The sequence below is a fragment of the Staurois parvus genome, unplaced genomic scaffold (assembly GCF_062004578.1).
Source record: "Staurois parvus isolate SC_StPar_1 unplaced genomic scaffold, SC_StPar_1.0 ptg000668l, whole genome shotgun sequence".
Lineage (NCBI taxonomy): Eukaryota > Metazoa > Chordata > Amphibia > Anura > Ranidae > Staurois > Staurois parvus.
In genome coordinates this window covers 7,950,184-7,974,521 of record NW_028318464.1, presented here as the reverse complement: position 1 = coordinate 7,974,521, position 24,338 = coordinate 7,950,184, and the positions used below count along the sequence as shown (strand labels likewise).

Here is a 24,338-nt window from a genome sequence, read left to right as displayed (position 1 = left end):
GGTTATATTTCATTGTTAGAAACAAAATTCTATCCCCTTCTGCAGTTTATATACATGGAGCTCATTCTGATGAATTCACTTGTGTATAAAGTTACATCACCTTCTTCATTATCTCTGTCCTGCTGGGTTCCTCCAGCCATTCTCCTTGCTCGCTCTTCTTCTTGCTGTTTCTGCTGAATACGCAGGTACAGAGCCCGCTGTGCAGAGGGCAAGAAGTCTGGGATGTTCCCTTTGTTGATAGATGGCTGTGCATCCATATTTTCGGGGTCCTCTTCAGGAGGGTGCTCGTGATATTGGTGAGGATTGTCTTCTGGCATCTCTCCATAGTTGTTATAAGCACCTAGTAAACAAAGACAAATATAGAGTTCTGTCCATAGTTTTACTTACTGAAGGAATAAAACCATTAGCAAAATAGGACTGAAGTGAACATATTTTACATCTCAGTGTTGGTAGCATAAGTGATAATACTTGGAGTCAAAAAGATGCGATACAAATGCTACACTTTTAAGGTGATCTTTTTTTTTTTTTGAATACTAAAGCTGGCCATACACTGATTTTTGGCCAGCTAAGTAGGGACGGGCTGATGTTCAGTGTGTGGCTATCCCCAGTCAATAGAAGTCAATTAAAACAACAGAAAATCAAATTAACAATCTACTTCTGTTAAGTAGGACTGCCACACGCTGATCAAAATTTGGCTGTTCCCTGCTGAACGGACCTAATTTGAATCTGTTTATAGACAGCTTTAGTTGTATTAAAATTTATGAATCTATCTATACATGTGAGAGAATGCCTGCTTTGCATTTATTTTTTATTTTTCCTCTTTGGCTTCCCTAAACACCATTAACTTGAGGATTGCAATAAAACAGTGAGGAGACCACTCAGTTTTTTATATAGTAAGTTTTAACACACAAGTACAAAAAGGAGACAAAGAAAGCTTGAATTTACACTAAGGATATAGGCCTGACAAAGAGGACTCCGCCCGCTCACTCCCAACGTGTGGTGTCATCACAACCTGCCCCTCTGGCCAGCAATCTTGCTTCTTGCTATCCACAGTGCCCTACAATCATACACACCAGTGTGAGTTCCTTCTGGTTTTCATTCTATGAGATATTATAGTGCTTTTTGGCATACTTACCCAATGACCATCCAGGATTGATTATCCATTAGAACCCATGATATGCCACTGGCTGGAAGTTTTTGGTTCATAGACTGTTGTCTTACTTACTAAATGTGAGTGCATTTTTTTCTTTTATCCTTTTATATAATAAATAATACTTTAGAGCAGCCCATGCTCCCTTTGGTTTCTGTTTTTTGCACCGTATTTTTACATCGACTCATGAGACTATTCACCAGGAGCAGTTCCCTATCCACCCTCCATACATCTCCACTGAGAACCATCAGAAGGACGCCACCTGCTGGACACTGAGTAATGAATGTGTTACACCTTCTCTAAGTGAGTGCATCTCTTATTTTTTTTGTATATTTTATTTCTATAAATACTACACAGAGTGGTGTGCTTTCCTCTCTTTTATTGTTTTATATCAAACCTCTGAAGGTTGTATTCTGATCTTGCTACTTATGCACTTGGTTTCAAGTATATCCCCTTGTTGGGGCAAATTTGATATTATAAAAACACAATTTCACTTGAGGACTGCAGACTGAGACCACTCAGTTGTTTATGGAGCAAGATTTCACACACAAGTACAAAAAGGAGACAACCAAAACTTGAAGAAAAAGGATATACTGAAAATGTGTAAATATTTTCTCATCACCAGCTGCTGTCGCTAACTAAAGTCAATATTAAAAAGAGTGTCAGCTACAACACCCAAAACAAACTAAGGCGGTTGCATGTATATAAAAAAAAAAAAAAAAAAAAAACACCTGTCAGAATAACATTGATCAAATAATACACACTACACACATAATACATACTAAACACATAAGAACTGAAGCAATGTCAGCTCCTAAATTTCTGTCTTCAGGAATTCTTTTTAAAATTCCTGGCAAAAAGGCAATCATATGCCACCAAGCCTAATATAACTCCTTCCCGTGTCTCTCATCTTAAGGGAATTCAAAATGCACCACTTAAAGCGATAGTGAAAAATACTAAAGGAAAAATCAAAGTGATGCAGTCTGTTACTAGCATTAAAGGATAAGTTCACCTTTGTGTACGTTACATGTTCCACCAACTTGTAACATGATCCCACCTCTGCAGCCTCACACCGATCCCCCCCCATTGTGACAGCGAGCCGGGGATCTTCTTCCCATACCAGCTGTCACAATTTGAAAAGAACATAGCCGTGCGGGCCTTCGTTCACATGGCCACATCATTCATTCACAGAGATCAGTGAATGAATTAAGTACAAGTACCAGCAGTTGACGGCTTGTAATTCTCAAAGAAATACCAAGTGAAAAAAAAAAAACCTGTTTGTTTACTTCCGGAATTAGGAATTAGCCCATAATTTGTTAGTGACTTTTGTAAAGTCCATCTGATACTACTCTCTCCAGACAATGGCCGCTGTCCAAAAGGTGTCTGTTTCTACCCCATAAACAGAGGGGTCATCCGAAAATACAAAAAAACCCCAGAAAATGAATGCAGTCACCACATCTTAGGACTGGTAAACTGCAGTACTTTACAATTTTATTTTTGGGTTTAGACACCCTTTAAGGGTACAGGCTCTTATAAATTAACTATCTGATCCATCTGGCAATGGTGGGGTGGGAGACCACGTGTCTCTTCCGAGATCCACAAGCAGTTCAAAGAGGGAGTCAGTTTGCGAGTAGCCTTCATGTAGACCCTGAAAACATCCAGGCAATGTTGGGCAATTTCCTTGCCATGTTTTGGGACATGACAGAGGGAAGCAAGGACAATGTCCTTACTGAGGTGGAAGGAGGAGGCTACCATAGGCAAAAATTATGGGGTTTTTTTTGCCTCAAAACCACTTTGTCATTGTGCAAAACCCCCCCCCCCCCTCAAAAAAAAAAACAAAAAACAAAATGCGGTTACTTAGAAACACATCTAACAAATGCAAAGGCAACCAAGAAGACAACCTTAAAAGGTGAGGTCTTCCAAAGGAACATCTCTGTCTGGTTCAAAGGGGAGTTTCTGAGGAGCAGAGCGCACCAGGTTGAGATCTCAAGGTGACAAAATGTCGCTGAACTGGGGGAATTATATGAGCAACTCTGTATAAAAGTCCTGATAAGGGATTGTGAGGCAAAAGGTTACCGGCAGAAGATGGAGAAGGCAGAAACCTGTCCCTTGAGGGTACCCAGGGCCAGACACTGGTCAAGATCAGACTGCAGAAAGGCCAAAATACGAGTGATGAAGTATTCCCTAAACATAAGCCTTCTACCCTTACCTCATGCAAAGAAGCAATGATAAATCTTGCAGGTGTTGAATTTTCATGCTTTGAGCAAAATGGGAATGACAGTCAGAGATACACCCATCCTTTAGGACTTGGGCTATGCTGTTAGAGCCAGTGACTGAGAATCAGAAAGAAACAGGGTGCCTTGGGCCAGTAAGTCTGATAAGAAGAGACGAAAGCTCATACACATGTCCGAGTATGTGGGTGCCAACGGAACCCTTTTCTCCTCTATATTGCGCAGCAGTCGAGGGAGGATCTTCACTGGAGGTAGATATAAACCATATAAAATCAAATCCAAGGAATCACTAAGAGCATCTACTGCAAAGACTAGAGGATCCTTGGTCTTGGTTATGAATTGCTTGTTGGACTTGGAGACCAGTATGTCCACATCTGGTTTTCTATACCTTTGACAGAGATTTTAAAAGATTTAACCACTCCCCAGGGTCTAGGCACTGATGGCTTAGAAAAATCTGCTTGCCAATTGTCCACTCTCACAATGTGGACAGTTAAGAGAGTTGGAACGCAAGTTTCAGTCCATGACAGTATTAGATCTATTTCTTTCGAAGCTGCTAGATATCTAGTACCCACCTGATGATTTCTAAAGCCCACTGCTGGGGCACTGTCAGATTATACTTTGACTGAGCAACCTTGTAAAAGGTAGGCTTAGTGTTGCAGAGACAGTCTGATGGCTCTCATTTACAGAATGTTAATGGGCAGTTGTGACTCCTGTTGAGACCATGCCCTGAACAGTCTGGGAGTTGTAAACTCACATTTGTTGTTACTATTTTTCAAGTCTTGTGAGGAAGAAATCTGTTTTCGTCAGAGACCAAAAGGTGTGTACCCAAGAGGAAGTCAGAAGAGGGGAGAAACATCTATATAGGGCATTGCTCAGGGATAAGGGACTAGCTATCACCTTGAGTAATGTTCTGTGTTTATTGCAGGCTGTCTATAGAAGCATGCAATCAAGCTATTTTGTCCCAGATCCCCTGCACCTTTGATCCACCATAGTTAGTGAGGAGATCCCCAATGGGGTCTCAAGGTTCAGGAGAACAGAATTGACAGGATTCTGCATGGCCGAAGAAGGAGCTTCTATTACCCAGGTGCTGGACCAAGTTCCTTTGGCTGTGTCTCTGTAGAAGATGGTCACAGGCGTGTCCGATCTCAGCACAAGGAGCAGGTGGAAACACGTCATCTGGGAGGCATGATGCAGTTAACTCATCCTTCAGAGACGAAGTCCAGTTAGGGGGGAAAAAACTTAAATTTGAAATTGTTTCCTAGTGTTACAGACAAAATGGTAGGGGGTGCCATAACAAAGTGAACAACACCCAAATCCTCTGCCTGCTAAATCGCAGTGTGCTATGACCTGCGGGCAATGTTGATAAAAGCCAGGAACTGGATTCCATATGCAGGGAAAACGCTGCCTTACTTTATTAACAGCGCTGGACCTAAGACACTTCGCATGTCCCAGTGGGCATACCCCTGATGGTGTTTTCAGGGTCTGGGAACAACAGAAATGGACCATGCAGGTCCAAGTAGTTAAATTTACTTGTTGCACCCGAGGGTAACTGATCCAGAATCTGCTAGGTTGTGAAAGGCAATAAGCAGTCATGTTTAAAGAAGATTCAGGCAAAAAAAAAAACAGAGTTCCATCACCTAAAAGCACTAGCGAAAAACTTGAGCCTCAAGGAGTTGGCAGGGTTATGTGGGTACGCTCTTGAGGTGGCCCTAGCAAACGTTTTTTTGCCCGTGTTCATTCACCTTCAGGTAGCAGTATATCCATGACCTATGAATACCAGTCCTTTACGAATGAGAACTTTTTTTTACATACTTTAATTTTTCTTTAATAGCGCTCAAGTGCCACCTCAAGAGTGAGCATCCCTTTTGCAGTATTTAGATGAGGACTGCTGTTCCCTGTGTGAGAGCAGTGGTCTATCTGCAGCAGTCCCGCCCACCCCTAGCACAGTCAAATAGTCATGCTCCTTGCTAACTGGAGAGTAGTTAATGATGGTACAGTGGAATGTTGAAACAGATGAACCAAACCAAAATAAAATTCAGCAGCAGGCCATTTTGTACCAATGTGAATATGGTGGAAGGTCTAGCTCAGAGGACCCAACACCATCTGTGTTGTGCTTCCTACCTCTATGACAGTCTGACTACCAGAACAGCTCATTCAGGAGCAGAAAGCTTCAATTGCTCTGGATGCTAAGACTTTTCTATTAGCTCACACACCTACAAGCTGCGGACATGACTGGGTGCTTAGGGATATACATTATATTGCCAAAAGTATTGGGAAGCCTGCGTTTACACACATAATAATATTATTACATCGAGTTTATATAGCGCCAAAATGTTTACTCAGCGCTGTACAATAGAGGGGGGGGACAATACAAGAAACAGAACAACAACAACAGTACACGAGGGGTTAGAGGGCCCTACTCTTTCGAGCTTACAATCTAGAAGGGAGGGACACATATGAACTTTAATGGCATCCCAGTCTAACTCCATAGAGTTCAATATTGAGTTGGCACACCCTTTGCAGCTATAACAGCTTCAACTCTTCTGGGAAGGCTGTCCACAAGGTTTAAGAGTGTGTCTATGGGAATGTTTGACCATTCTTCCAGAAGCACATTTGTGAGGTCAGGCACTTATGTCGGACAAGACGGTCTCGTTCACAGTCTCCGCTCTAATTCATCCCAAATGTGTTATGTCGTGTTGTGATCAGGACTCTGTGCAGGCCAGTCAAGTTGCTCCACCCCAGACTCACTCATCCATGTCTTGACGGACCTTGCTTTGTGCACTGGTGTGCACTCACGTTGGAACAGGAAAGGGCCATCCTCAAACTGTTCCCACAAAGTTGGGAGCATGAAATTGTCAAAATGTCTTGGTATGCCAACGCTTTAAGAGTTCCCTTCACTGGAACTAAGGGCCAAGCCTAACCCCTGAAAACAACCCCAAACCATAATCCCCCCTCCACAGAACGTTACATTTGGCACAATGCAGTCAGGCAAGCACCGTTCTCCTGGCAACCGCCATACCCAGACACTTCCATCGGATTGACAGAGAAGCATAATTTGGCACTCCAGAGAACAGTGGTGGCGTTCTTTAAACCACTGCATCCAATGCTTTACATTGCACTTGGTGATGTAAGGCTTGGATGCAGCTGCACGGCCATGGAAACCCATTCCATGAAGCTCTCTACACACTGTTGTTGTGCAAATCTGAAGGCCACACAAAGTTTGGCGGTCTTTAGCTATTGACTCTGCGAAAAGTTGCCGACTTCTATGCACTGTGTGGTTCAGAATGAGCTGACCCCGCTGTCATTTTACGTGGCCTACCACTTCGTGGCTGAGTTGCTGCTGTTCCCAGTTGCTTACACTTAGCTATAATACCACTAACAGTTGACCGTGGAATATTTAGTAGCAAGGAAATCTCACGGATGGACTTATTGCACAAGTGGCAACCTATCACGGTACCACGCTTGAATTCACTGAGCTCCTGAGAGCGACCCATTCTTTCACAAATGTTTGTAGAAGCAGTCTGCATGCCTAGGTGCTTGATTTTATACACCTGTGGCCATGGAGGTGATTGGAAAACCTGAATCCAATGATTTGGAGGGGTGTCCCAATACTTTTGGCAATATAGTGTACTATAACCATTTTTTTTCATGAAACAGATGTTTCTTTTCCAGCACTTCACTGGAGTCAAGATTTTTAGATATACAGTAGAAATACACATTGCCATATTTGTTTACAAAGAACTGAGAAATGTGATCAGCTGTAGAAAGGTATTACTCTATTAACCTCCTCGGCGGTATGATTCTTTCCGATTTTTTGTGCTGAAAGCGGTACCATTTTTTTGCATGGAAATATGTAGTTTTTTATTGTAGGCTGTAATTTTTAGGAATAACTCACTGAAATCTGTACGAACAAGAGTCTAGTAAACATTCCAGATATGATAAAACTTGAAACACGAAATCGTAAATTATAATTTAATAAATAATCATAAAAAATAATATAATACATTTAATTCAATAATATAATCAAACCAAAAACACTGAAATTTGAAATACAGAGGCAAATTCGCAAAATCGTTTTCAGTGTCTGATGACGAATTTCCCCACAAATCATCACTCAATTCTGCAAGTGGTTCTGATTTACTATCGCTGTTCTCTAGCTGGTCTAAAACCGCTTTTGACGTAAAGGGACGCTTTATGGACGCCATGGACTTTTCTAAGTTTCCAGGCACAAAGAACAGTCAAAATGCAGGCAGGGCACAGGACAAAGCAGTAGGGACAAAATATATGTGAAATGCATTGAAACAGCAATGACAGCAAAAATGACATTTTTTAAAAATTTCAAATTTGCCGCCGGTTCCGGCGCCCGTACGTCCCAGGGACCGGAACACGGAAGCCGGATGCCGGCATCGGCCGGAGGAGATGGCCGGGGATGCTGCAGGGGACACATCGCGGGAGCGAAGGACAAGGTAAGTGCTGCAGGGACTCCCTGAGCAACGCCGCATGGTAAGCCAGAGTGTAGCTCGGGGTTACCGCTCTTGGAACTCAAATTTTACCCCGAGCTACACTCGGGAAAACCGCCAAGGAGGTTAATGAACAATACATTTTTGCCTGAACTCCAGGCACAAAAACCTTCATTTAAATATTTGTCGAAAGCCACAAACTATAAGAATCTGCTTTGTTTACACCAATTGCCAAAACCCAGATAATACCCTGGTTAGAAAAACAAAACTGTGACCCCATCATTGTGCTGTACATATCCTGTGCAGAAAGCAGATCGAATGACAGAACATATGGGAGGTTCTGCCATATAACATCTATCTTTTCCAAATTTACTTACTTGGCTTCTTCTTAAATTGTGAAGTGAGACAAGACTAAAGAAGCCCAATCATGCTTAGTTTTCTTCACTCAATCAGTGGGTTGAACGAAAAAAAAAAACGCTATCCCAGCCTGCCGATACATGGATCGACATTCAACCTGTCCCTACTGAACCAGCTGAATTTTGATCCATGTATGGTTAGCCTAAGTGAAGATCAGAAACAAAGGACACACAAGACTGTAGAAAAGGTGATTTAAAAGAAAATATGAAACACAAGTGAAAGAAATACCTCCATCTCCCATCATATCAGGCCTCATCTCCATATTCGGGTCTGGATAATATTCACCATAGAAGTCTGGGCCTGGTGGACCATCAACCATCATATCAGGTACATCATCAGGACCATAGGGCATCATAGGTGGGCCTTCCTCCATATCCATATCATGGTGCAGTGGGCCTTGAGGGCCCATAGGTCCAGGAAACCTTGGTGGAGGTGGCCCAGAGGGACCTCCTGGTGGACCAGGTGGCCTAAACAGCAAAGACAAACAACAGTTCAGTCAATCAGAACCAAGAACACAAAGTAAAAACTGTACTCATGAGCAATATCTTACCTGACACCCAATTTATGAGCCAAATGGGCAGTGGGTCGCACCACAATTTCAAAAAGAGATGGTATTTTTCGCTGGCACATCTGTGGATCCATAGGCCCAGATCCAGGACTACCTTGCATTGTATCCATTGGAGGACCCCCTGGTGGACTTCCAAGCATTGGTCCTCCATCTTGCATTGAAGGAAGTGGACCTCCAGGTCCACCAAGCATTGGAGGCATGGGACCTCCCTCACAGGGATGTATAGGACCTCCTTGATAAGGAGGCAATGGTCCTTCTGGTGGTAATTGCTCTCCAGGCCCAGCAAGCATTGGGTGCATTGGGCCACCAGGCATTGGGCCACCAGGCATTGAGCCCCCGGGAACTGGAATGCTGGGCATTGGCTCTCCATGCATTTGACCTGCTGACATATGTCCTCCTGGCAATGGACGACCACCATGAATAGGTCCACCCATCACAGAGCCTTCAGGCACTAAGCCAGGACTTCCAGTCATGATTTCTTCTTCTGGAGGACTTCCAGGTCCGTGCATGTCTGAACCTGGCAGTGGCCCACTTGGAACTGGACCCCCCGGAAGTTGAGAAACAGAAATTGATGAACCAGATGATGTTAATGGTACAGCAGGTGGTGGGGATGCTGGATCACATGGACCTGTATTAGAAGGCCCTGATGGTGCTGAAGGTGTAGGTAGAAGCCCCACACCAGGCGGTGGTTTAGGCAAAGGATTTATGCCCTGTTTTTTCAATTCTTCTACATCTTTTTCATCCTCGGCTCCAGCTTCTGCATCTTCCGCTAATAACTAAAGAATAAGCATATGACGCATGAGCCAGCATTCAGATTAGAATAGTCATAAGTTCTCATCTGTATAGTTTTACACATTAGTTAGGTACACATAGTTTGAAAAAAAAAAAAGGGGGTAGCAAGACACTCATAACTAGCATTTGCAGATTGAGAAATAGGCAACAGTACCACTATTTAAAATGTGTTAGACATCATTTGAGCCTATGTCCCACAAATCTCCTCTACATTACAACAACAGACAATGCAGCTTACAAACAGCAAAACAAAAGCTTGCACAGCTAAGATGAATTTTTCTTGTTCAGATATACTCAAGCGGGAGATGATGTAGAGGAGTGGACAAACAAAGAAATATTCATATCTCTCAACCAGAAGCAACAGAGTCTAAGCCAATATAGTGTCCTTGGCTGATATTAATGCAGGACCCTAATGTTGCAAAAATACCCATCAAGCTTTTGTTATGCTAACAACAGGACCATGTTTGGGTATTTGCTTAATGAATAAAACAATCACTCTCATAGGTCTATGAAAAAGTGGTTATAGAGTGTTTGGTGGAGAGATCAAATCACATTTGCCAGGGGTGCTGCCTTAACATAAATAATCATGGCTAAAAAAGCAACTATATACTTTGTACCTTATCCAGCAACTCCTGTTTCTCTTCTGTTAGTGGCTCATGAGAGAACATGCACTCTTCACCATTAACGCAGCTGCCTGTTGTGTGATATAGCTTACAGGGAAAATCACGTGAAAATTATTAAGGAAAAGACCAACTCATTGCAGTTTGATGCCAGTAAATGACTAAGCAACTTGATTCCTTACACAGTTAAGAGGGAAATGTACCTACTAGGGAATGTGTGTGATGTATTCTGTAAAAATCAGAAGTACCTATAAAAGAACAATTCTGTAACGTGTGGTTCAGTATATCAAAGTGATAAGAACAGGTTATAATGCTTGTTTCCTAGCCCTATAGCCACAGACGTATAGCTTCAATCCCCTGCCTCTGAAGCACTTGAGGTACTGACAATGTTTTTTTGATACCCTTTTATCCTCTACAAATTCCGTGCTGTTCTGCAGAATAGAAAAAGCGTTTACAAGTAGTAGTCTCCATCCAAGAGCAGGATGCAAAGGCCCTGAAGTTAATGTTTTGGGGATTGGAATGGCAGAAGTGAATACAACTGGCATCCTAAGTTAACCTCCTCCCACCTCACTCTTTTAATAGTTTAACTCATATCACAAGCAAGAAAAAAAACAAAAGAAAACAACTTTAAAAATGTATAAATATGAAAAAGCTTATTATAACAGCTAAAAAGGATATTGTGCATGTAAGGGCAACTGTCAGCTCGAGCACAATAACCGGTGACATAGAACTTGCACAGTCCACGCCGCCTTGGGACTTCCACATCATGGCTGAAATTACAATGCTCCCCCTGCAAAAAAAAAGACAGACTTGTTGCATTACATTCCTACAATATACAGGTGAAACTCGAAAAATTAGAATATAGTGCAAAAGTTCATTTATTTCAGTAATGCAACTTAAAAGGTGAAACTCATACATGACTCATTACATGCAAAGCAAGATAGTTCAAACCGTGATTCGTCATAATTCTGATGATTATGGCTTACAGCTCATGAAAACCCCAAATCCACAATCTCAGAAAATTTGAATATTACATGCAATCAATAAAACAAGGATTTTACATAGAACAATATCGGACCTCTGAAAAGTATAAGCATGCATATGTACTCAGTACTTGGTTTGTGCCCCTTTTGCAGCAATAACTGCCTAAATGCGGCGTGGCATGGAAGCTATCAGCCTGTGGCACTGCTGAGGTGTTATGGAAGACCAGCATGCTTCAATAGCGGCCTTCAGCTCTTCTGCATTGTTCGGTCTCATGTCTCTCATCTATCTGTTGGCAATGCCCCATAAATTCTCTATGGGGTTCAGGTCAGGCGATTTAGCTGGCCAATCAAGCACAGTAATCCCACGGTCATTGAACCAGGTTTTGGTGCTTTTGGCAGTGTGGGCAGGTGCCAAGTCCTGCTGGAAAATGAAGTCAGCATCCCCATAAAGCTAGTCTGCGGAAGGAAGAATAAAGTGCTCCAAAATCTCCTGGTAGACGGCTGCGTTGACCCTGGACTTAATGAAGCACAGTGGACCAACACCAGCAGATGACATGGCTCCCCAAATCAACACAGAATGTGGAAACTTCACACTGGACTTCAAGCATCTTGCAGTGTGTGCCTCTCCATTCTTCCTCCATACTCTGGGTCCTTGGTTTCCAAATGAGATGCAAAAGTTGCTCTCATCAGAAAAGAGGACTTTGGGCCACTGAGTAACAGACCAGATCTGTTTTTCTTTAGCCCAGGTAAGACGCTTCTGACGTTGTTTGTTCAGGAGCGGCTTGACAAGAGGAATACGACATTTGAAGCCCACGTCCAGGATCCGTCTGTGTGTGGTGGCTCTTGATGCACTGACTCTAGCCTCAGTCCACTCCTTGTGAAAGTCCCCAACACTTTTGAATGGCCTTTTCCTGACAATCTTCTCCAGGCTGCGGTCATCTCTGCTGCTTGTGCACCTTTTTATTCCACACTTTTCCCTTCCACATAACTTTCTATTAATGTGCTTTAATACAGCACTTTGGGGACATCCAACTTCTTTTGCAATTACCTTTTGAGGCTTTCCCTCCTTATGGAGGGTGTCAATGATGGTTTTCTGTACAACTGTCAGGTCAGCAGTCTTTCCCATGATTGTGATTCCTACTGAACCAGACTGAGAGACCATTTAAAGGCTCAGGAACCCTTTGCAGGTGTTATGGCTTAATTAGCTGATTAGAGTGGGACACTTTGAGCCTAGAATATTGCACCTTTTCACAACATTCTAATTTTCTGAGATTGCAGATTTGGGGTTTTCATGAGCTGTAAGCCATAATCATCACAATTATGAAAAATCACGGCTTGATCTATCTTGCATTGCATGTAATGAGTATCTCATATATTAGTTTCACCTTTTAAGTTGCATTACTGAAATAAATTAACTTTTGCACGATATTCTAATTTTTCGAGTTTCACTTGTATATACATTGCCTTGAAAAAGTATTCATACCCCTTGAAATTTTCCACATTTTGTCATGTTACAACCAAAAACATAAATGTATTTTATGTGATGGAACAACACAAAGTGGCACATAATTGTAAACTGGAAGGAAAATTTCAAATTTTTTTACAAATAAATATCTGAAAAAAGTGTGGTGTACATTTGTATTCAGCCCCCAAGAGTCAATACTATGTAGAACAACCTTTCGCTGCAATTACAGCTGCAAGTCTTTTTGGGGATGTCTCTACCAGCTTTGCACATCTAGAGAGTGAAATGTTTGCCCATTGTTCTTTGGAAAACAGCTCAAGCTCTGTCAGACTGGATGGAGAGTGTCTGTGAACAGCAATTTTCAAGTCTTGCCACAGATTCTCAATTGGATTTAGCTCTGGACTTTGGCTGGGCCATTCCAACATATGAATATACTTTGAAGTAAACCATTCCATTGTAGCTCTGGCTGTATGTTTATGGTCGTTGTCCTGCTGGAAGGTAAACCTCCACCCCAGTCTCAAGTCTTTTGCAGACTCTAACAGGTTTTCTTCGAAGATTGCCCTGTATTTGGCTCCATCCATCTTCCCATCAACTCTGACCAGCTTCCCTATCCCTGCTGAAGAGAAGCATCCCCACAACATGATGCTGCCACCACCATGTTTCACAGTGGGGATGGTGTGTTCAGGGCGATGTGTAGTGTTAGTTCTCCGCCACACATAGCATTTTGTTTTTAGGCCAAAAAGTTACATTTTGGTCTCTGACCAGAGCACCTTCTTCCACGTTTGGTGTGTCCCCCACATGGTTTCTTGCATTCTGCAAATGGGACTTCTTATGGCTTTTTTTCAACAATGGCTTTCTTCTTGCCACTCTTCCATAAAGGCCAGATTTGTGGCGTGCACGACTAATAGTTGTCCTGTGGACAGATTCTCCCACCTAAGCTGTGGATCTCTGCAGCTCCTAAAGAGTTAGCATGGGCCTCTTGGATGCTTCTCTGATTATTTCTCTCCTTGCCCGGCCTGTCATATTAGGTGGACGGCTATGTCTTGGCAGGTTTGCAGTTGTGCCATACTCTTTCCATTTCTGAATGATGGATTGAACAGTGCTCTGTGAGATGTTCAAAGCTTGGGATATTATTTTATAACCTAACACTGCTTTAAACCTCTCCACAATTTTATCCTTGACCTGTCAGGTGTGTTCCTTGGCCTTCATGATGCTGTTTGTTCACTAATGTTCTCTAGCAAACCTCTGAGAGCTTCACAGAACAGCTGTATTTATACTGAGATTAAATTACACACAGGTGGACACTATTTACTAATTAGGTGGCTTCTGAAGGCAATTGGTTCCACTAGATTTTAGTTAGGCCCATCAGAGTACAGGGGACTGAATACAAATGCACTCCACACTTATCAGATACTTCTTTTTTTTCTAATTTGAAAACCATGTATCATTTTCCTTCCACTTCACAATTATGTGCCACTTTGTGTTGGTCTATCACATAAAATCCCAATAAAATACATTTACGTTTTGGTTTCAACATGACAAAATGTGGAAAATTTCAAAAAGGTATGAACACTTGTATATATATATATATATATATATATATATATATATATATATATATATATATACACACATATATATATACACATATACATATACATACATATACATACATACATACACACACACACATATATATACACATATACAAATATAATACAAAGAAAGCACTCTAGAAAACATATGGACAATACTGACAATGTGTGCAACAGCGAAGCTCAGCATCTTACAGCTGTGCCACAGGTTGTTATGGCAGAGTGTTAATACTTGACCAAGGATGGAATTCCAACCAAAACAGAGAAATATTTACACTGAGGAACAAAAACCTGCTCCTCTCTTAGCTCATCCTAGGAGCAACATTGGTTCTTGAATGTAGAAGACACACCCTAAGGAACTTCAACAAGTTCTTAGGGTGTGTCTCCTAGGCCATGGTCCTGCTCCCCTTTCGCAGCAGCCTGTCAAAATGACAGCCAGGACTTGCTGTGTATCACAACAGCAGCAGCTGCTGTAGCTCCTGGGTAAAAGTACACTTCCAGGTAGTGTGTGGTACCCATTCACACCTATGCCAATGCAAAGTAACTCATTTCCAAAAATGGTGCATGTCCACTGAAAAGCCTATTCAAATTAGTAAGCCTCCTTGCCACAATGCTCATTAAATGCACTGCAACTTACTAGCTTGTTGTGAATGGGCCCTAATTGGGAGGTACAATGTAACAACATTGTTACATTGAATTTACAGTTTTTTTTCATATGCAGATGAAAAGGGTGACTTTTCATCTGCACATGACATCAGATATCTTCCATATGGCTTAACTACCACCAAACATCTTTAAACAGCAAAGTAGTGGACAGTTATTTACCCAGTGCCGTTTATAAACAGACCGCCATATTCACAGACTCTGTGTACAGAGCTGATACCTTCAGATTGCTGTGAATGGTGATTTAGATCACAGTGACCACAGTGTATATTTATGCCTGTGTGCCCTCTTTCCCTTCATGTTACAAAGGAAACAGGATCTAGCAAATGAATAATTTATTAGTTCCCAGACACAGTACACTAACCACAAGTACAATACAATTTTTACTGACTTTATAAAAAGGTCAAACTACAGAAGAGGTGTTTTTCCATTTTGTCCAATATTGTTTCCTATAACTATTGATCTGGTCCACAAGTCATATATAGGTGCAAGAGCTGAATTGGTTAGTATTGTTACGCACTGCTCAAGAACATTGAAAAAAGCCACAAAATTATTTCAGAGTTGGCAAATGATTGAGGCCCCATTCACACTTAGGCGTTTTGCGCCGCGATGCATTTGCAGCGCAGAAAAACGCGGTGTGTTCACGGAAAAAAATCCCCGCGTTTTCAGGTGCCATTGAAATGAATAGCACCTGAACACACGAATGTGATTTTTTTAATTTTCACAGCACGCTTTCAAATTGTGGGAAGAATTGCAACTTGAAACGCCTAAGTGTGAATGGAGCCTCAGGGACACTGCTGCAGTGGACATTCTTGATTATGTATAATCTAAGCCCAATTACAAATATGTGACATAAAAAAAAAATAATACTTTGTGCTTTAGGATTTAAGGAGAAATTTACTATCACTATTGTAGACTTGTTTTACTTCAATTAAGGTATGCTACCCTTTTAACTTTTCAGCCTATAACATAGTTTGGCATAAAATGCCATTCGAAAAAAATCAGAGAAATCTAAAACTGTACTATCAAGGATTTGAATAAATCAATTAGGCTTACCCAAGTACAACGACCCTCAACAAAATATCTGCAGATGACTTTCCCTTTTTTGTCTGCTCGACGATAAGGCTTCTCATAGTCATTTCGGTATGTTCCTCCATCCTGAGCAACAATAAGGAACATCAGAATACATTAATGTGAAAGGATGTTACTCTCTTAACTTGCATTTCCCCATCTTTGTTCTACCAATTAACTATTAGTTCCATATATAATGACAGTAATGTTTTGGGTAGCTGAGCTTTCCCTACATATATTATAACAGCTGTTGAAGAGCATTGGTAAATTGTATGCCACCATCCACTTTTTATAGCATGTCTAGACTTTTGTAGAGTTTTTTTTTAGTGATACAAAGATTTTTGTATTTGTATATATAGTCACTTGTTGCAAATTGATCATTGAGGAAAAGGAGACTGAGGAAATTTTCTCCTGCCTGTAACAGGTCGATGACATCTTAGCCTAGGCAATCACTTAACCAGAGCTTTCTAGTGATTATATGGAGCCATTTTTTAGAAAATAAAAATGTCAGGAATTTATTCACACAGGCTTGTAAAATTTTATAAGAAGCAAATATGTTCCTCTCAACAGATACTAAATAAACTTTTTTTCACTCTTGCTTTTAAGGGGAGCTGTAATTACAAATAGGAATGCTGCCTCTTTTCTAAAGACGCAGATTGTCTTCCTGATCATGGCTTCACTACCTACTAATCTTGAACAAGCATGATACATGGAAAACCACCACTGGCCCACAGACTATACATTCAAAAAATCCCAATGCCTCTGCAGTAGCTTTTATGTTCTCGACTGTGCTTATACAGCACAGTTCTCTAATACTGCCTCCTATATACATAACCCCACTGAGGGACAGTGGACTAAATACACTGTGTGCACAATTATTAGGCAAGTTGTATTTACATTACTGAACAACTCCAGTGCTCTTGGTCAATCCAAAATGTTAATAAACCACAAACCTGAATAATTAAATCGAGTAATAGTGAGGTTTTGGCTTTCTTAGAATATCTATGGGTGCAGAATTGTTGGGCAATTATTAAGGTGCATTTTATTATGTAACTAAAAGAAAAAACTAAAATGTTCCCATCTAACTTGTTTATTTTCATCTGTTAAAGTGAGAATAATAAACTTAAAATTTACAAATAAACATTTCTGGCATTTCAAAAAAATAAAATAAATAAATCAGTGACCAATATAGCCACCCTTCTTTTCAACAACAGCCATAAGCCTTCCATTCATGGAGTCTGTCAGTTTCTTGATTTGTTGTTGATCAACTTTTAGTGCAGCAACCACAGCTTCCCAGACAATGTTCAGTGAGGTATACTGCCTTCCTTCACAGTAACTCTCACAAGTTCTCAATAAGGTTTAGGTCAGGTGAGGAAGGGAGCCATGTAATTATTCTTTCATCTTTAAGGGCTTTACTGGCTAGCCACACAGTGGAGTACTTTGATGCATGCGATGAAAGACTGTCCTGCATAAATATCATGATCTTCTTGAGAGATGCAGACTTTTTCCTGTACCACTGCTTGAAGAAAGTGTCTTCTAAAAACTGGCAGTAGGTTTTGGAGTTGATTTTGAGCTCATCTTCAACCTGAAAAGGTCCAACTAGCTCATCTTTAATAATACCTGCCCATACCAGTACCCCACCTCCACCTTGCTGGCATTTTAGTCAAAGTGTACCTGTTACTGATCCAGTCACAGGCCATCTACCTGGTCCATCAAGAATCATTCTCATCTCATAAGTCCATAAAACATTTCAAAAATCTGTCTTCAGATATTTCTTGGCCTGGTCTTGACCTTTCAACTTATGCGTTTTTTTCAGCGGTGGTCGGGTTTCAGCCCTCCTTACCTTGGCCATGTCTATGAGCACTGAACACCTTGTATATCTAGGCACTCCAGGTAGGTTGCAGTTCAGGAGCATGACAGCATTGGAGGATAATGGATTCCTGGTTCCTTTTGATTCTTCTCAAATCTATGTTAGTTAATTTGCACCTTTTTTTCCTCAATACGTTTTCTTGCGAATCTGTTGACTATTAGCAACAAAACGTTTTATGGTTCTGTGATCACGCCCCAAAATCTTAGCAATTTCAAGAGTGCTGCATCCCTCCAAAAGATTTTTTACATTTTTTTCTTTTCAGAGTCAGTTAATTCTCTCTTTTGGCCTATTGTGTCTGATGAAAAGAAGCTACCTAATAATTATGCACACCTTGACATAGGGTGTTGAACTCCTTAGGCCACACCCTCCCTCATTACACAAATACACATCACCTGATATGCTTAAATCCAATAAGCATTCAAGTTTAGAAAGCTTGGAGTTGGACAATATGCATAAAAATGATGATTTGTTCAAAATACTTCCTTGGCTAATGACTGTGCACACAGTGTAAATGCTTCCTCCTGGATGCACAGACTGATGACATAATTATGCCAAAGACAGACCTATCAAGCTTAGGAATGATTTCTTGACTGGAGTTCAAGAACTGATAATTAATGAAAAAAATGCCATGCTATGACAGAAATTAATTCATGAATATGTGTAAAATTACTCAGACAGTAGATTTGCTTTAATAAACTGAGGTTAATGGAAAAGTATAGCCTTATCAGCTTGATGTATATAATCTGAATAACTGTGAGCCTTGATATACACTGTTCCATGTGTATACAGTGTGTGTATAATACCACACACATATAGGTGTGAATGCGTTCATAGAGTTTCCCTTTGGCATTCACAGAGTACAGCATAGATGTGAAGCAGCCACATAGTAATGAATGGTATTTCTACTTGATATGCATTCTCATGCAGCAAAATTCATGTGTGACTTATTTCAAATCAATATTTGGTAAGCTTTTAAGCAGAGCTCTTGTAGTAGCTAATTAGATACAATACAAAAACAAAATTATGAAAGAGCAAGTATGTAAAAATGTGAAAGAGAAAGAAAAAACAACTACTTTAAACTCAACAATAATTCACTCACTATATGATCACTAAAAATACACGACACTTGCCCTTTAATATAGTTGGTTATGTCCTTTCCACCATCAAAATATAACATCTTTCACTTTAAAATGTATTTTATTCAGGTACACAGTACAGCCCAGTATATTAGGGATTAGAAATAAGTGGAAACTTACTGCATCTTCCTCATAATAGTCGTCATCTTCGTTTTTTCCTCTGCCTCTCCCTCGGCCCATGGGTTTAAACCCCCTGCCACGGGGACCTCGTCCACGGCCTCTATGAAACACTTAAAGAAAGACAGACAAGTGAAATTAAATCCATATTCTTCATATCTTTTATTATTAGGCCCACTGGATGGAAAAATAAACTTACCTCTACCTCTGCCTTCCTTAGATTTGCGATATTGGTTCAGCTCTTTGGAGTAATCATCATATTCTTCATCTCCCATCATTTCCTCATCCCCATACTGCATAATACGAAGAAAAAGCAATGTATGTGTTAAAAAGAATAACATATCTAAAACCTAATACAACTATTTATCCAAAATAGCAGTTGGTGCGCTTAAAGTTGTATGTCAAGCAATTGGTGCAAGTGGGTCTTTAGTCAAATACAAACACATGTGTACCTCCATCTCTTCTTCATACGGCTCATCATCCTCTTGCTCTTCACCAGAGAATCCTCTTCCTCTACCTCTCCCCCTATACATTCCCCTTCCCCTCATCATTCCTCTTCCACGTCCTCGTATTAATTTACCCCGTCCTCGCATACCTGAGTGAGAAAAAGTCATTACATTCTGTAAAGCACTGTACAATGATCATAAAGTATTTATTCTGGCCAATGAAATCAATTAACACCCAAACAATTGGCACGGCTAAACGTGTTACACACTTTTACAAGCATCAGCAGCCAAAGAGCTGCTGCCAGGAAGAGGCTTCTAAGAGAGTTAAAGAAAACATCCAGTGTGCAATGAGGCCTAACTCTAAAGGATCCTAACACATTCCATTAACCAGAGGTTAGCATTAAAAAGAATTCCACTAAAGAGAGATTTGTTACTATTGATCCATACCCCTACCACGATGGCTGCCCTCTTTGGACCTTCGATATTGGTTCAATTCCTTGGCAAAGTCATCATAATCTTCTGCAGCCATCTCATCTCCTTCTTCACCTTCGTAATCATACTGATCGTTTTCATACTCCTCGTACATGCCATAACTCTTGCTATCCATTTTGGAGTAGCCCTTCTTAGGAGGCGGTGGGGGAGGGTACTGCGAATGAGGCTATAATTAAAAAAGAAATATAGGCAATACAAATATATACAAAATTATTCTAATCATCTAAATTTGCCTAATATTTAAATATCTTTAATTGGGTGGATGACATCAGCTCCACTGCTGTCCAAATCCCTCCAAATCCCACCAGTGAATGAACCTTTTATTTCAATGGAAAAAGCCCCTAGAGAGGCAGGACAACATAATTATGAATTACTTGCTTAAAATGGAACTTCACTCTCTCAATTAACATTGACGATTTTTAATCCTTGTGCTGCCAGCATTAGTAAATAGATAGAAACGTATATCATATTCACATATTTTAAACAAATTATTTATGTTCTCTTCAGTTACTTCCTGGTTGTCTTGTTTCTTGCATAGGCAAATGTTGTTATACATCCCAGGCGTCTTCTGAAGGGGAGAAGGGATTTTCTCAGCTAAGCACACCCTCCTGCTTGTATGCCTGAACTAAGGGCAGACTGATTCCAGGACGTCAATGCCACAAGAATCATCTGCATATGAAAAGTTAGGAGGGTGTTTTTCAAAGTGATTTCTCAGCAGAATGGAGACATGGGAGGATGGGGGAGTTTGCTTTGAGTATTAAAAATGAATTAAAAAGCATTATTGCTTCGTGGTGCGCAAATGCCGTGTAGCTCTGCTTTAAACTGGAACTGTGGTTAGGCCATAGATTTTCAAGCACCTGCACATTCTCAACAAACAGTATGTAAGAAGCATGAAAGCCCTTACTGAATCTCTGTAGCTGCAGGAACTGTGGAGCAAATCATCTTCAAAGATCATCCAAAGTACATTTGCTAACTTGGCTCACTCCTCTCCCCCTTCTGCTGGCTCTCATCACATGTAAAGATAGAACAGCTGCTCAGGAAGAGGGAGAGAGCAATGTGCAGAGACTGCCTTTCTTGCGAACTTTGAGGATAAATTACATCATTGTACCTGTAACTACTGAGGCCAGTAAGGCTTGTTATGAAGCTCATTTACGGTTTGTTTAGAATATGTGAATACTTGATTGTCCACAGCCTAGCTACAGGTTCACTTTTAGCTTGTACCTCAAACCACTACCATTCTGGAAGTGATGCCTGACCAGCCTAATGGGATCTTGGACAGTATATAACACATGATAGGAGGTGGAAGAAAAAGCAAAGATGCTCTTTTTATGTGCAGACTGTGCAAAAAAACTAAATTGAACACAATTGTAAATTATCCAATTTCCCAATAGTAATAAAAAAAAAAAAAGGGGGGGGGGTTTGAAAATGGGAATATGGTTTATTTAAAGTACTATCTAAGAATGTTAGAGGAAGGGTCTGGGCAACTAGTAGACAGTTCATACATTATGGTCACTTACCGGAGGGTATGGTGGGCTGTACTCTCTGTATTTCCTGTGACTCTTCTCACTGGGACTGAATTCTGAATCGTCACTATAGTCAGAAAAGTCTTCACTGGATGATGCATGTCGCTAAATTACAAAAAGGAGGTGTGTGACAAAGGATCCCCAAAACACTGTAGACCATCTAAAGAGACAGCACAACAGCAACAGCCTGATCTTCAGCTGCTTTGAGAGAGAGAGATATAGATTATATATTTATTTTTTATTTATTCATGTATACACTGATCTGTATTTATGGAACGTTTTTGTCATCCTCCCTCCCTGCCACATTTGGCATGGCATTTTGTTTGGGGGGGGCAGTACCCAGTTTTGACAGTTGTCATCTCTCCCTCCCCGCAGTTTTTTGGGACACGTCACAGGCAGGGCCAGAGTCTCCACTAGGCAAACTAGGCGACTGCCTAGGGCTCACTGCCACCTAGGGGTGGCCTAGGCGCAGCAGAGGCCGGCATTCGGTCTGAATGAATGATCCTTCAGCATAGAGGAGGGGCGGCAGAGGGGAAGGAAGAAAGGACAGAGGAAGATTCCGGGTGTCTGAGGCCAATGTAGCGGCTGAGCTGGCACTCCTTCCAGTGTTCCTCTCAGACTCAGTCCCTCACTGCAAGCCGGCTGGCAACTGCTGATCACTGCCCTTCTCTTCCCATTCATCAGAGGAGGCGTAGCTGCACCTGAGGAGGAAGGCAATGTTTGACTCTGATGTCTTGTGCCTGTGTGAGTGTGACCTGGCCATCCATCACATGTGCAATGTGTCAGTGAGTGATGGCAACATCACGATTCCCTCAGCTTGCTCTTCTAGTGCCTGCTGATCTGTGTCAGTGTTGCTGGTGGGGTGTTGTGTCATATCTATCACTGTGTGGGATCGCTCAGTTCAGCTGCCTGCTGTCACAGCGTGATCTCCCACCATTGCCTGGGAAATTCCAGCCTGAGATCTCTCATAGCGTGAATCCATCATCCTCCACTCACTGCAATTGTCACCCTGCCACTGCCAGACACAGATACAGTCCATCTGTGACACTGATTTTGTCTTTAATATGTTGCTGGAGGCATCTTATGGCACTTATTTTTGCACATTTAGCAGTTTCATGTTTTGTTGCTATGTTAATATTTTCTGTTTTTTAAAAATTGTATTTTTTTTTTTTTGAGGGGGGGGGGGGGCGCAAATAGCTGGTCTTGACTAGGACGCAAAATAGTCTAGCACTGGTTCTGGTCACAGGTCCCAGAAGCCTGCAGGATCATTCACAAAGCACAGCCCAGCTCGCACATGCTCAATGGGGAGCCGGCTGTGAAGCTGAAAGTAGCATAGGATGCCAGCAATGGAAACCTGAAGGCTAGTGAAGAACTAGCCCGAGTAAGGATAGCACTGGATCCCTGGACAGGTAAGTGTCCTTTTATTAAAAATCAGCAGCTACAGGAGTGAACCTCCTCTTAAAGCACATTTTGTACCATTTGTATGCACTTTAAAATATGTAGTAAAGATTAATACCCTGTAATATTTCAATTGTTTGTAGTTCTTTGCCATAAAACTTGTACTAAACTATCTGACCAGGGATGAGTCCTTGAGTAAGGCTTACTGTTATTACTGTGGTTTTAAAAGTACAGCTTAAGCAAGCTTTATTTTATGATATGGTGCTCCTCCATGCAGCATTTTTCTAGGAGTCTAGGGCTGGGACCAGAGCCTTGATGCTCCGGGGCTTACAGAAAGAGGGTTGCATGATGCTGGGCATCATTCAACCCAGAATAGAAGGGACCAGGTGAGCTAAGCAGCACAAGCTGAATATTATTTTGAAGATCTGCCAAGGACAGACATGTTTTAATCTTTGCCCAATCTGGCACTGAGATTTAAAGTTATCTCCATTTATTTTCCATCATTAGTTCTGGATAGAGAGAGGAAGGATTAGAATCTTTCAGCTTTCTACTGCAGTTCAAGGCTCAATTTGGCACATTCACCCTCAATTCAGTTGTTGCTACACTGATTCTTTCTGGCGGCTGCACAAAACCTTTAGTGTGAATGTTGCCTTGTGCCAGGGCTCGACAAATCCCAGATGCCAGGTCGCCATGGAGACTAGAATTTGCATCCTGGTGCCTGGGCTTTTGTCAGTGAGAGGTGCCTCAGCTGGCATTACAGGGCAGGCTGTGGCACGGGTCTTGGCCTGGTAGGTGGAGGCAGCCAGGGCCTCGTAGACTCTTCGGACACAACAGAGCACTGCTTGGCACCACCAACATCATGGGGAACAAGACTAGCAGCAGCAGTGAGGATGAGGTCAATCTGGAGCAGGAAGAAAGCAGAACAGCAGCAACTAACACAACAGGAGGAGCAAGCGGCCAGCAGAAAGCAGTCAAGCTAAGGGATCCCTGGAAGCCAGGCATCCCCGCTGCTGCCCTCCCCTGGGGTACTGCTGAAGTAGGCAAGGCCGAGGGAGGGCAGTGGCCCAGCTCAGGGACATGAGGACTCTAGAGTTGATGGTTTCCCGGAACCAGAGCGCCTTTTTCCAGTGGCATAGCATGGGAAATGTCGGCCACAGAAGGCGGTAGAGGGAAGGGAAGAGCAGGCGCTGGGAGTGGAGCTGCCGTCCATGCCATCCGGATGATCGAAGTCAGGGACTGAGGGAAAGGGGAGAGCTCATTGCTGCAACCACCTTCCCTCACCTACAAAGATGTGCTCTGTGTGTCTTCTGCAAAAAGGAGAGAAGTACCTGAGCTCCGATGTCT

The 24,338-nt window shown here is 41.7% G+C and overlaps 1 protein-coding gene across 2 annotated transcripts in view; it reads right to left on the bottom strand.

Annotated features, from left to right (window-relative positions):
- ZC3H4 (zinc finger CCCH-type containing 4) overlaps positions 1-24,338 on the bottom strand; it is a 50,645-nt gene that overhangs the window by 5,976 nt on the left and 20,331 nt on the right. The window contains exons 3-13 of one of the 2 annotated variants that reach the window (XM_089652013.1): positions 21,591-21,701; positions 20,029-20,239; positions 19,588-19,730; positions 19,335-19,428; positions 19,139-19,248; positions 15,998-16,099; positions 10,917-11,028; positions 10,236-10,345; positions 8,809-9,602; positions 8,487-8,725; positions 101-340 (exon numbers count right to left, since the gene is read on the bottom strand). In XM_089652013.1, coding sequence (XP_089508139.1) covers positions 101-340; positions 8,487-8,725; positions 8,809-9,602; positions 10,236-10,345; positions 10,917-11,028; positions 15,998-16,099; positions 19,139-19,248; positions 19,335-19,428; positions 19,588-19,730; positions 20,029-20,239; positions 21,591-21,701 — 2,266 coding nt within the window. The remainder of the gene's footprint in view (positions 1-100; positions 341-8,486; positions 8,726-8,808; positions 9,603-10,235; positions 10,346-10,916; positions 11,029-15,997; positions 16,100-19,138; positions 19,249-19,334; positions 19,429-19,587; positions 19,731-20,028; positions 20,240-21,590; positions 21,702-24,338) is intronic. The other variant, XM_089652014.1, reaches the window with a different exon arrangement.